Consider the following 13,101-nt stretch of genomic DNA (forward strand, 5'->3'; position numbering starts at 1 on the left):
CTCAGCCCTTAGGGCCTGCCCTACCCAACCCCTCCTCTGACGTCTCTCTGGGAAATGGGAACCAACTCCCCTTCCTTCCCCCCAAATTCCCCAGCCCAGCCTGAGACCAGGTGTGAATGCAGGCCTCTCCCTCCTGTCCTGCTTTGAAGCTGCTGGGTGCTGGATCTTGGGGTCCTCCAAGAACCCCAGGCTTCCTGGCCCCCAGGCCCACACCTGAGTCTTGAGGTATTGGCCTCAGTGCCCCACAGCCCTCAGCCCTCATACCCACATTCCTTCAGGTAGCAGGTGGGCCTGGGGTTCTTTAGGCTTCCCACATCCAGGGCCTCCTCTCTGGCAAACTCTTGCTCCTGCATAGCCTTCTGGGCCATGATACCTGGGAACCCATTAGTAGCTGCCCAAAACCTTCAGAAGAAAGCCCAGACCCCCTGGCCAGGCATTCAAGGAGCTTCATGATTCCTGCTCAGCCTTCAACCAGGATCCCAGAAGCCCACTGGAGTGGACCAGAAAGCAGGGGCCCAGACCTGGGCACTCTGGCTTTAGAACCAGGCAGCCCGAGTCCCGGCTCCATCTTTGAACAGCTGGGTGACCTTTCTAAGCTTCGATTTTTGCATCTGAAAGGTAGAGTCAAATGTGAATTTTGGATTGTCTAGAAAACTTTCCTCACTGACCCCCAGCCACTCTAGGCTCAAGTTAAGGCCATCTCTACCTGCTCTGGGCTCCACCAGCCTCCCACACTTCATTAGAAAACTTACCAAACTGTCTTTCCTATGCTCCTCTGAGCTCCTGAAAGCAGAGCCTGTGTTTTGCCCCATCATGGCCCCAGTACTCGCCTAAGGCCTGGCACTGAGTGGGTGCCACCGGGTCCTAGGGGACCTAGAAGGTTGTGGCATTCATAGCAATCATAACAGTAACAATAGCAGTGAATGTTTATCGAGCACTCACTCTGGACTACGTGCTTTACAGGTGTGGCTCTGAGCCCCCCACCCCCGGCCCACCCTCCCCAGCCAACACCAGCGCTGCAGAGGCTCCCTGCTGTCTGGGCTGCCCTCTGGTCCCTTTGAGGATGCTGACACCACCTCTTTTGGCCCAGAGGTTGCTTTACTCTTGGGTTTGGGTGACCTTGACAGGGTTCCAGTATGCACATTAAAGTGGGCCCACTACGGTCCAGTCCTCCCAGGTCTGGTTCTGCTTCCCTACAGGCCTGGGGCCTCAGCTGATCCCAGGAGGACAGGCCTGGAGCAGAGCCCAGGTGAGAGTCTGGGGACTCCCAGACTGATCTGTGTGACCTTGAAGAGGGTGTGGCCCTTTTTTCACAGCCTCCCCATCCTGCCTGTAAACATGTCCTGCAGGGTATAACAATCTTTGGTTCCCTGAACCACCTGAAGAAGACATTACAATGTATGTGACCTCCTCACAGCTCTAGGAATATGTAAGAAATAACTGTGGAATCCATTTTATAGATGGGTAAATTGAAGTTCAGAGGCCTAGAGAGGCTAAGAAAGCATGACTTTCCCAAGGGTGCATACAGAGGCGCCGTGTACAGTTGTACTGGCAGTGTACTGCATAAGGGCACCGAGCCAACAGGGTAAGTGTGGCACACATGTGGGGCTCCCTCATCCTAGAGGAAGGCACAACTTTTCAGATTCACTGCCAGGTGGACCTGGAGGTAGCTGTGGGTCACAAGGCTCCAAATTCTAGAATAGACACTAGTTCTCACAAATTCCAAAGGAAAGCTGAAACTTCTGTTTAGTTCATACCTTTTGCATGTCTTCCACTCAGACTCCCATCTTCAAGGAAGAGGAAGTAGAAAGGAGCAGTGGGAGGGCTGGAGAGTGGACAGAGGATGCGTCTAGGTGTTTGCTCACCCATGTCAGCTCATATCCCTGTGGCCTGACCTGAAGGAGGTGGGGGCGGGGCTCCATTACCAGCAGCTGCCTGCTTCTCCCCCACTCCCAGCCTGTTCTGGGTACAGGCCTTGAGACCACCTGCCACACCTGAAAGCTGTTAGGAAAGAAAGAGACACAGCTGGAGTGCTCGCCACATGCTGCAGAGCCTGCAGGCTACAGGGAGAATAGGAAAGAGAACAAACTACAGCATTCCACAGGAGCACCCTGGGACCCACAAGAAAGTTCCCCTGGGGCCAGGTCTAAGGAGGCTTATCAGACAGGAGGCATTTGAACTGGCACTTGACCAAATGGATGTAGATCCAGAGACTGGCGCTGGTGGGCGAAGGCATTGAAGGGCCCCCACCCGTAAGATGGCGAACTTCCAGCTTCTCTTCCCGGTCCTCTGTTCCCGCCGGCGCCACCTGAAGCCCGATCACCTCTCGCTCCCCTTCCAATCTCAGCACCCAGCCAATAGCCACCAGCCCCGTAGAAGTAACACCACAATCACTTCATGCCCCTTCCTATATAACCCAGCACCTTTCCCTAATAAAGCGGAATTCTCCGGTGAATTGCTGCTGTGCGTCACTCCTTCCTTTCAGGCATGGCAGCAGGAAGCACAGTGCAGAGGGCAGGGGAGGACAGGGCTGGAGCAGTGTGCTGAGAGGAGCTGTGGACAGGCAGCCAGAGAAGGGGGCTTTAAATACTAAGCTAAGGCATTTTGCCCTTAACTCAGTGACAGCAGGAGGCCATGGAGGTGTCAAAGCAGGTGGAATTCTAGGCTCTCCTGACTCCAGAGGTTGTGTATTTTTCTGGCCTTTGCGGCCTGCAGGGAACATGCTCAGCCGCAGGCCAGCGGATTGCAACAGACCAGCTTCTGGAAGGTTTGGACCATCAGGGTAGGGGTTGCCCAGGGAAAGGAGCAGACAGAGACTGATCCGGGATCCAGCTCAATGGGCTGCAGTAGAGAGGAGCCATGGAGGGGGCAAGGCCAGGGATGCGATGCGGACAGGGGACAAATTCACCTGCATCCCACTAACCCTGGCAGGGCCTGGAACCCAGCTGTATCCCAGCGTCTCCCAGGACATGGGCTCTTGGGGGAGGCAGGAGTGGCTAGTGAGGCTCTGAAGGGAGCAGGGAGCCAGAATCTGAGTGAGGAGCCGTCCCGTTCCCTCCAGGCAGCATGCTCTCCCCGCCCATACGCAGCACATGGGCACATACAAAGGCACGGATCACGGGCACACAGGCACACACATACAAGAACTCACTCCCATACAGTCTCACACACATCAGGCTGCAGCAGCACAGTCAGTTACCCTGACGTACAGTCACCCAGCTACAGGGCTTCCAGATACACACCCCAGACTCACTCACACAGAGGACTGTTCCCAGGAAGGCCTCTGCCTATGAACGTCACTCAGGCATGGGAAGGGTGGGAAGTGTCCTCAGATGTTTTTATTGCCATTGTCTGGGACAGGAAGTTGCCCCTCTGACCTTTGGGGGCCTCTATGGAGAGGGGGCGTCATTCACCCACCGTGACGTCAGCTCAGGCCCTCCCTGCGCTGGGGCCAGCTGGGGTGGCACAGGGTGTAAGTGCTGGCCCTGGGGGAGGTCAGGGACAGCTGCGGAGTGTTGTGCCAGAGGGAGTATGCCTTGGTGGGAAGAGCCGCGGGAGTCAGGCAGATCTGGGGTCCTGTCCTCTTGCTAACCTCTCTCCGTGGCTGTGACCTGGGGCACATACTTCACCTCTAGTAGTAAAAGGGAAATGACACGAGCCACTAAGGCAGTTGAGAGTGCTCAGATAATGACTGTCAGGTTCTGGACAGAGGACCTAGAAAATGGTGGCAATAATCATGTTTGTGAGAGCCACAGGAGTCAGGGTGTGGGGACACCAAGGCCTGCTTGGGCTGAGGCAGGACCTGGAGGGCAAGGGCGCCCAGGGGCAAGCTGTACGGCACAGCCCTCTCCACACCTGCCTAAGCAATGCCAGTCCTCAGCACCTGGTCGCAGAAGAGCAGAGCCTCAGGAGACTCAGAATGTGGGGTTGATGGCAGGGTGGTCTTCCCCGTGCAAATCTTGGAGTAAGCGGCAGTGGGCAGCAGGAGGGCTGAGGTGGGCAGCAGGCTCAGAGACAGCTCTGGAGCGGCCCCACCAGTGTGTTTCCTGGAGAGTAGAGGTGCTCCTTGCCTCTCCAGCAGGATCTGATTCAGGAGATTCTGAGGGATGACCCCTGGAGTCCCTGTCTTTAGGAGTACCCAGCTTGAGGGGGGCTGCGAAGGGAGCACAGCCCGGTGGTAGAGACCTACGGAGAGGCAGGCAGCTGGCCGCCCTGCGCCCTCTGGTGGCCTCCGGTGTGCACTGCAGCCTCACTGCTTTGTTGTAAGGCCGGCGTCCTCCGTGGCGCCATAGCTCAGGAAATCACGCTGAGAACTGACATCGCCCAGCGTGGTGAAAGGTGCAGACACCGGGGAGACAGCCTCAGTTTGAAGTCCCAGCTCTACTGCTGCTATTATTATCTCCCCTATCACTTAGAGCTGGATAACCCTGGACAAGTGACTTCATCTCTTTGTGGCTCAGATTAATTTGCAAATCGAGGTTAATAGTAACAATTATCTACCGGTTTTTATTAAGAGTAAATATGAAAATCTACATCAAGTGCCTGGAATAAGTAATATTAAGTAATAAGTAAGAAACGGTGGCCCTCCTATGCTGTATTTCTGGAGTCAGTTATTAGGGGCACGGCCTGAGGGGGAGACAGCTCTGATGTGGGGCTGAATTCTGGCCCTGGTGCAGCCACTTACCAAGTTTGTGCTGTACACATGTTGACCAGTCATGTACCATATGGAGGAGAAGATGTAGGGAGGTAAGCTCAAAATCATTATTGAAGATCCTTTAGAAAGACGCCATGTTGGGGATAGACACATCATGTCTCACTAAGCCCAACACGGCCAGGCTTCCTAAGTCATGATCAGTGTGCCTTTGATGCAGCTGGCTTGCCTTCAGGGCAATGTCGTACAGACTGTGTATCTTTACTCACTGGGATCAGTGGTGAGATGCTCTTGCTGAGAGGTACACGGAAGCAGATAAGAGTTCCGGCATCCAGTTCAAACCTTCCATCTCACACTCACTGGGGGGCCCAAGTTAATCAGTTGGATACTCAAGATCTCTTTCCTTTTGGCCAGGTGTGTATAATTGAATTTGCGTTCTTCAGGTGAATGCATTCAGGACACAGCTGCAACTGTCTTACTCTGTGAAGCAGTTTCCTCTTCTGTAAAACAGGGCAATACCAGTACTACAGCTTCAGGTTCTTACATGGGTCAAATAAAGACAGTGTATAGGAACTTTTAATTCTTGCCAGGGAAATTCGATTCTTCACTCCTCCCCTTCCCCAAATTCTTCCCTAATTAGATGTATGATTCTGAGCAAGTCATTTCCTTCTCTGGGTCTCAATGCCCTCAATAGCAAAATACGGGGGTTGTATTAGATGATTTCAAAGGCCCCTTCTAGCTTGAAGCTTTCAAGACAGTTCTGTGCATTTACATGCAGTTAACCTGTATGAATGGTAACTGATGCTTCTGAGTTTCCCAGGACTGCTTTATCCAACTGGTAAGGGCATATCTATAAATTGCCCTTTGCACGCTGTAATATGTTAAAACTTTCAAAATTAAACATGCATTTGATTCGACTTTTCTCATTTGATCACACAAAGGTGCACTTCAGCTGCACCTGAATCTGCACAAAGTAACCAGATTTAACCATTGGACTCTTTGAGAGGCACTGCTGCTGCTATCCAGAATTTACCTGTGGAGGGAGGAAAGTGGAGCTCCTCCCAGACAGACACAGACACAGGCACACACACACACACACACACACTGGGTGGGTGGGAAGACACTATCCTTGGCTTTGGGAAAATTCCTTTTGGAAGGCAGTGGGGTAAAATGAAACGAACTTTGGAGTCAGGCCCAGACTGAATTATCCCAGATCCTGTACTAGCTGTGAGAACTTAGTAATAAATTCATGTTTCTGAGCCTATTTCCCCATCTATAAAATTGCAATGAACAGGTTTTCCTGGCATTGTGGTATGGGTTACGTCAGCAGTAGCAGGAGGTCCTGGGCAGGGCTGTGGAGTTGGCAGGAAGCTCTCTTCTTGAGACACAAACAACGTCCAGTCCACTCCCACCAGTGATGCCGTCTGCCTGTTCCTTAGCCCCTCTGCGCCTGCTTCCATGTCAATCAAGTCGGGACACCACCACTTACCTCATGGAATACTTACAGTGCTTGTCTCTTTAGCAGCGACCCATCTAATACCACTTCAATCCCCACCCACCCTTCATGCTAACCTAGCTTCTCTGTCTGGCTCAGAGCAGTGGTAAATGCAAACACCTTCTCCCATCTGTCTAGGATCCTTTTGAGGACTAGACTCAAACAGCCTATGCCCATCCTCTTTCCTAGACCTCTGCCCCTTTAGCATGACCGAACTCACCACCAGAACCTTGCCTTCAGAGTAGCCTTCCCGGACTGCCATTTGCTACCTAGTCCAGGTAAACCTGCACCACTGAAGGGAGGCACTATGGCCTTTTCCTATCTAGATTTCTCAGGCTAGATTTAGATTTAGATTTAGAAATGTAGATTTCTAGATTTCTGAAGACTCAGTAAATGTTAAGCTCCACTTTCACCTTTTGGAACTTCAGCTCTCTGGGGAGGCAGTGTTGGGGTCAAGACTGAGGTCAAGGATAGGGGAATTCTCTTGGAAATTAACAGAGGATGGCATAAGAGAACATGACATTTGAGTCAAATGATCTGGATGCAAACCTCAGCTCTACCAGTTGCCAGCAAGGATCTGGGTAAGCCATTACACCTCCTCAGAGGTGCTCCCATACTGTAAGATGAGTGTAACGCTAGCCACTTAGCACAGGGCCTGGCACAAACTGAATACTTTTTAAGTTCCAGGTGCTGCTCTGAATGCTTAAATACATTAATTTAATCACACTACAACTCTAGAAGGCATTATTATCCTCATTTTATAGATACTGAGTGAGGAAAATAAGGCTCAGAGAAATAAAGTCACTTCCTCAAGTTCAGAGCTAGTGAGATGTTCAATATGGCAGCCGTGACTGTTCTGAGACAGCAATGTATGGAACACAATCTCCAAGACTCTAAAGACTGACTGCAGGTTTCTGCATCAGGACGACCTCCAATCTTGTTCCCTCAACTGCTGCAAATGACACAGACCAATCAGTGTTGTAAATAGAGTTAATATATTTATTTTAAGTGCCATTCATGCATATCAGTTCTGGCAGCAACAATCCTAATGACACTTGAAATATTTCTTTACAGCACTAAACAGTTACAAAGAATGGGTGCCGTTCATCATAGAGGCAAAATATGAAATCGTGCAATAGCAAAACTGTAGAAACATTAAAACACTGACTGTCCAACAGCAGTACAGAGAGCAGATTGTGTTTGCACAAAAAGCCAATGCATTTTCATCACATATATACAATATAGATATGTACACATCACCCTTGAATGAACAGTATCAAAATACTCTATTCCATTTGAAATAATCCCCAGACTGATTCCCTCCCTCTTCAAAGGACATCTGAGAGACATGTATTTACAAGAACACACATGAATACATTTACACTTCAAAAACAGCCACAAATGCCAGTCGGATTATTCTCCTGGACAGAGTACCCCCAATTTGATTATATGCATTTATTATTCTTTTCCCCAAAAGTCTTCAGTTAATTTAAGAACAAAACAGAACTTGCTCTGTGTTAACAACTACCAATAGAAATGGCCACTGCAGTGGTCCTTTGTACCCCCACCCTGGGTAACCCCATCTGGTTGCAGACCACTGAGAAGACTTTCCTGGACTCCTAGGCCACCTGAATCTCAAGAATGGGTTGGGTCTGGGTGGGGGCTCTGCCTCCAGGGCCATTCTTAGTTAAGTTTAAATTCTCACAAAAATATTGATTACTGCAAATCAGTAAAGATTGCCAAATGGGAAATTAGCTTTACACAATTTGTAAAATCGTCATCAGTGGTTTCTAGTTGAATCACTTAATAGAAGAGACTGCATTCCAATACCCAAATTATTTAAAGTGCATATCACTACCCAACCAATTTAAAGTTTCAAAACAGCTATTTTGGTATATCAAGTGACTTGAGCAAACTACCAAAAATCACTGCGACGTGTTTTTCAAGTTTTTACCCTGCAGGCTGCTGCTCTCATCTTGCCTCTGATCCATCTGAGAGGGGCTTTTTGACTGCCTTTCCAGAACCCTCTGATTTTCACTGATCCAAGAAGCTGGAACTGAGCTTCCTTTTTCATGCTAAGCAAGGTCCAAACAACAGGAAGATAAAGCCCTTCCTTTTTCCCAGCCTCACCAGCCTTTACCATGGCTGGCTTCCCAGTGATTCATTCAAAGCAACACTCCATTAAAGAAAATACCCACACACATTCACAAACACTCTCACTACACACATACAGAAACAAAGACATTTGTTTAGTTCAGGTAGAGATTACTCAACCACAGAATCAATGAGGCTAATTAAAGTGATTTAAGTATGGCTGATAGTGACTAGAGTGAACAGTTACTACTCCATGACTTGATGGAACTTATTTCCCCATTAGAACTGAAAGAAATCCTGTTTTGTTTTGTTTTTTGTCTGAGGATCCAATTAAAAATCTATTCATTTACCAAAAAATATCTCATTTCTTTTAGTCTTATTATAAAACTAAGAAAATCCATGTAAATTAACTGTGATACGATATAAAAAAAAATAAAAAACAAACGTTTAATAACACAAACCCCTAAGAGGCAGGCTGCATTTCAAAGAAAGTGACCAAATGTCATGCACATGGAGACACACGGGACAAGAGAAACTACAGGCCACTTAACAATAACTGTGCTGAGGACTGATACAAATAAAACCTACGTGGGCTCTATCGTTCCTTCTGTGCTTCCTAGTTGGAAAGAGAATGAGTGCAGGAGTTTGCTTCATAAACATTGCCCTGTTCTGTTGCCCAAATGAACTCCAATTCAAATTCCAGAAGAATCCCACTTAGCCAATAAGTCTCAATCACTAGGCATGTTAAGATGGACAAATATACTCACATGATAAAATGAGTGATGATAAAGAGAATGACACAATCTCTCTGATTGTCTTGTCTGTAAACTCTGACCAAGGAAAATAATTCTTTGCTTTCAGACACATTTCTCCTTAATGAACCCAACAGGAGCATTCACAGAAGGTGGCAATAAATATTACAATAACACTTTTGAACAATAAATACATAAGTGAATGTGGAGGCATTGATTTGTTTAAAGAGCCAAGCAATGCCCAGCTTCTAATCAATCAAATAAATTTTAGAACTATTAAAATGCACATTTAGGAAAACAAATATTAAGAGGATATATAACATAAACTCTATAATCCACCAAGCATCTAAAAAATGTGGTCAGTCCTTCATTCTGCTCACCAACAACATGGCCCTTTGGACTGCTTGGAGACTAACAAAGTCCAGGTTCTCTGACTCACTGAGTAGAATTCATTACCCAATTTCTGAAAAAGATTAAATACGGGGCTTTGAGAAATCTATTTCCTTTCAGTTACCTCTATCAGTTAAAAGCATCCTGCAGAAAACTGCCTAACAAGGAATAAAAACTCACAGTAACTTTCTTTTCAAGACTTAGTAATCCAATTAGAAAAAAAAATTGAATCATTACTTTTATACATATATTTACACATATGTATCTATAAACTGCTTGCAGCAAAATAGGCTCTGTCTGAAAAATCAGTCTGGCACTTGTGGTCAACATCAAACTGACACAAATATGCAAAAGCTGTTCAAATCACACAACAGTTAGGAGCTACACAAGGCAGCTGGCAGGGAGACAAACATGTAGTACTTGTGTGGGTCAGATAAAAGCAGTAAGTTATCCAGCTAAAATCTTTTTGATTGTCTTCAAAAGAAATTTCCATAACATTGGTAAAGTGATTAGCAACTTTGTTTTCTCAACTGGATTCTCTTAAATCTTTCCCTTCACTGCGCAGAAAAATGATGCTGGGTTCTAGGACATTGCAGAAACAAGCTCTACACAATTGAATCCCAATCAAAGTCATCCTGGATGTCATCTGGTGGCAGAGAGCGCCGCATCTGGAAGGCTTGGGAAGGCATCATGTGCTGCTGGTTCATGGCACTGTGATGGCCTGGAAGGAAGAAGGCAGTGTCACTTGGGTACAGAAAAATGGGAAGAAACAAGTGAAGGCCTGGTGAATGCTTCCTGCGTACAAGGAATGCTGTGCACTCCCTTACTAATCCAGTCAGAAGCCTTCAACAAGGTGGCTCTTATGAGCCTCGCTTTGTAGGTAAGGGGTCTGGGTTTAAGAGGATAAGCAAGGAACCCAAAGTCATACCACTAGTAAGAGGAAGAAAAAGAATCTGAACTCTGTTCATTTCACTCCAAAACCCACACTTTTTCGATTACACCAGGCTGAAGCAAGGAGGGCATAAAAAGACTACCCAAGTGCTGACTCAACCACTTTTCTTACAGTCTGTTCTGCTTCAATACTTGTTACAGTAACATGAATTCATAACATTCAGTAACATGAGAATGGTAAACATTATGAGATCAGTGTATAAACAAACTCACAATGAGTCATAGTGAATTCCCTAGCAGGTTGATTTTTGTGCCACCAAGAGCAGGTGAATGCAGAGAACAGCAACACAGCGGGGTACTGCACACTATGGAGAAACACTGGACACAACGACAGCCGCTCTCTCCATGGTCCTCTTTTTGGACAGTGTAGCCACCTGCCGTTTGTGCTCCCCAATTTTGGTACATTTTGCCCCTGTCTCCATAGCTTTGACAAACTCCCTTCCAAACAAGATTTTTTTTAAAGTAATGATCTGCATTATTCATAGAATTCGTTCCTTTATGAAGAACTAAACACATCCTTTTAATAGTTGTGGAATTTTTAATGGATTATTGTAGTTTTTGTTAATACTCTGATTATGAAGTTTCAAGTAGTGTGCTGCTAATCTTATTTTTCTTATAAGCCTTGTAATTTTTAATAATTTTATAAAATGCTAAATTTTTCAATATATCACAATATATTGCAGAAATGTCTGTTTATTTTTTAAAGACTTATAAATTCTTTACTATGTGCCAAGCACTAATTAAGTGATTTACATATAGTATTATTTTCTCTTAAAAACTCTAGGAGTTTGGTCATGTTTACAGACAGAGAATATCAGATAGGAAGCTTGGGCAGCTATAAAGGGCCACAGCACCAGAACCCAAACCCTGGGACTCTGGCTCAAGAGTCTTCACTACCATGTCTCACCACCTACAAGTTCCTAGTGAGCACTGAAGACAGATAACATATATGCCTACATGGTCATCAAAGGACACATCTCCTTGGTCCCAACTCCTCCTCAGTACTGCCTGGCACACAGTTCTTTTGGGGCTTAAATCACACTCCTGCTATTATATTTTGTCTTCTCCTAAAATAACCTAAGTAAAGGGTTGTGTAGTATATAAGAAAAACCAACTTTTAATGCAGACATTAAAGCTTGAGTCTTTGTTTGGCCACTTATCAAATTGGTGGCTATGGGCAACTTATCTCCCCTTCTGAATTTCCATTCCTCATCTAGATAATCTTTAAGATTGCTTTCACCTCTAACAATGTGCCTGTACTAAATGTAACTTATCCTACCTTCAGGAACCTAGGGGAAAAAGTCTGTGAACTAGTAACTCCTGAAACTTACCTCCTCTGTAAGATATTTCTCTGGATACTACAGCTAGGAAACTTCATCAGAATAAATGGAGCTGATTATATAGGAGTTAATTAAAGTGGGTTCTTGAAGCCTGCTGAAGTCCTGTGAAAGCCAAATAGCCTTAAAGGCACCTAAGACACCAGACCTCTTCAACAGGCAGGACAACAATTAGAATCATAGCACTGTGGGCTAAAAGAGACTTGAGGTCATATGGTCCAAACACCAAATGACCCTTGAACCCCTTCACCAGCACTGGAGTCAAGTAGCTATCCAGACTTTGTACCCTATCCCCGACAGGGAGTTCCCTTCTCCTGAGGCAGCCCTGTTCACTGCTGGGACACCTGAAACCTTTCAGTATTAAAGTCTGAGTACTAACTGCAACACATCACACCCAAATTACCTGCAAGCGTTGTTCCTGGAGTGCTGAGTGCCTGTGGGATATGAGGATAACCAGGGGGTGGCATCACTGAAGGAGGGAGATTTTGCCTGGAGTCTATGTACAAATTTCCTAATCAGATTGAAAAGCAGAAAGAAGGAAAACACATTATGTAAACAAAACAAATAAAGCATTAAAATCTTAATAGAATTACTACCTACAACTAAATTAAACAGGTGATGTGAGGAAGAAAAGGGAAGGAAAAATTACTCTTTTCTGATGCTTAAACCGTGCCTAAAGGGGGTGCTGTCTTTCCTAACACAGAACCAGCCTGGGTGTGAGTACACTTGTACTAATTCTGGTGAGCTTGTAGGCAAGTTATGCCTGTTGCTGTTATGTATGATGTTGCTGTTATGTATCTCATTGACAGTCCAAAAGCATTTTCATATCCATTACTTCATCTGAGCCTCCCACTAAGGCCACAGTGAGGATAAGACAAGGATTATCCCCGTTTTATGGATGAGGCACCGAGGCACGGTAAGGCTAAGCTGCCTTGCCTAAAGACACATCAGTTTGAGAGGAGTAGGGCTGGAACAGTTTTCCTAACTCATGAGCTCTTTCTATTAATGGTTGTCTGCACTGCCCTCATCATCTCACCCTCAAAGCAGACCTACCTGTGCCCTACCTGATTCAAAAACATGACTGGAGGCACAAAAGTACAGGAAAGATTTGTACAAAGTCAAAGAGCTATACAAAGCAAAGCTGATTAAAAAGATATTATTTAAAATACGGAGGTGGGAAACATAGATCCCTTTTAAATGGCATTTCAGAAGGTTTTCAAATTAATAGATTTACATTGACAGGAGCCATGAAGTATAACAGCTCTAAAATGCCAATCACACTGCATCCTAGTGCAAGAACAAGGAGGAAGGGAGCTAACATGGTGCACCTCCCACGACACTCCTGGAGAAGAGCTGTGACACACTGCATGAACACCTGGCATTCTGGAAAGGCTATTTCCCTGAAGTGTTCTAGTGTTCACATAAAATACC

At 46.2% G+C, this 13,101-nt stretch overlaps 1 protein-coding gene across 5 annotated transcripts in view; it reads right to left on the reverse strand.

Moving 5' to 3' along the window:
* Positions 1 to 7,131: 7,131 nt before the first annotated feature.
* The window catches only part of FOXJ3 (forkhead box J3), a 151,624-nt gene continuing 145,654 nt past the window's right edge, over positions 7,132 to 13,101 (reverse strand). For all 5 annotated transcript variants that reach the window (XM_073233755.1, XM_037002286.2, XM_073233754.1 and 2 more), the window contains 2 exons: positions 12,074 to 12,181; positions 7,132 to 10,103 (listed from right to left, as the gene is read on the reverse strand). In XM_073233755.1, coding sequence (XP_073089856.1) covers positions 9,988 to 10,103; positions 12,074 to 12,181 — 224 coding nt within the window. In that variant the 3' untranslated portion in view covers positions 7,132 to 9,987. The remainder of the gene's footprint in view (positions 10,104 to 12,073; positions 12,182 to 13,101) is intronic.

This window comes from Manis javanica, chromosome 4 (assembly GCF_040802235.1).
Source record: "Manis javanica isolate MJ-LG chromosome 4, MJ_LKY, whole genome shotgun sequence".
Lineage (NCBI taxonomy): Eukaryota > Metazoa > Chordata > Mammalia > Pholidota > Manidae > Manis > Manis javanica.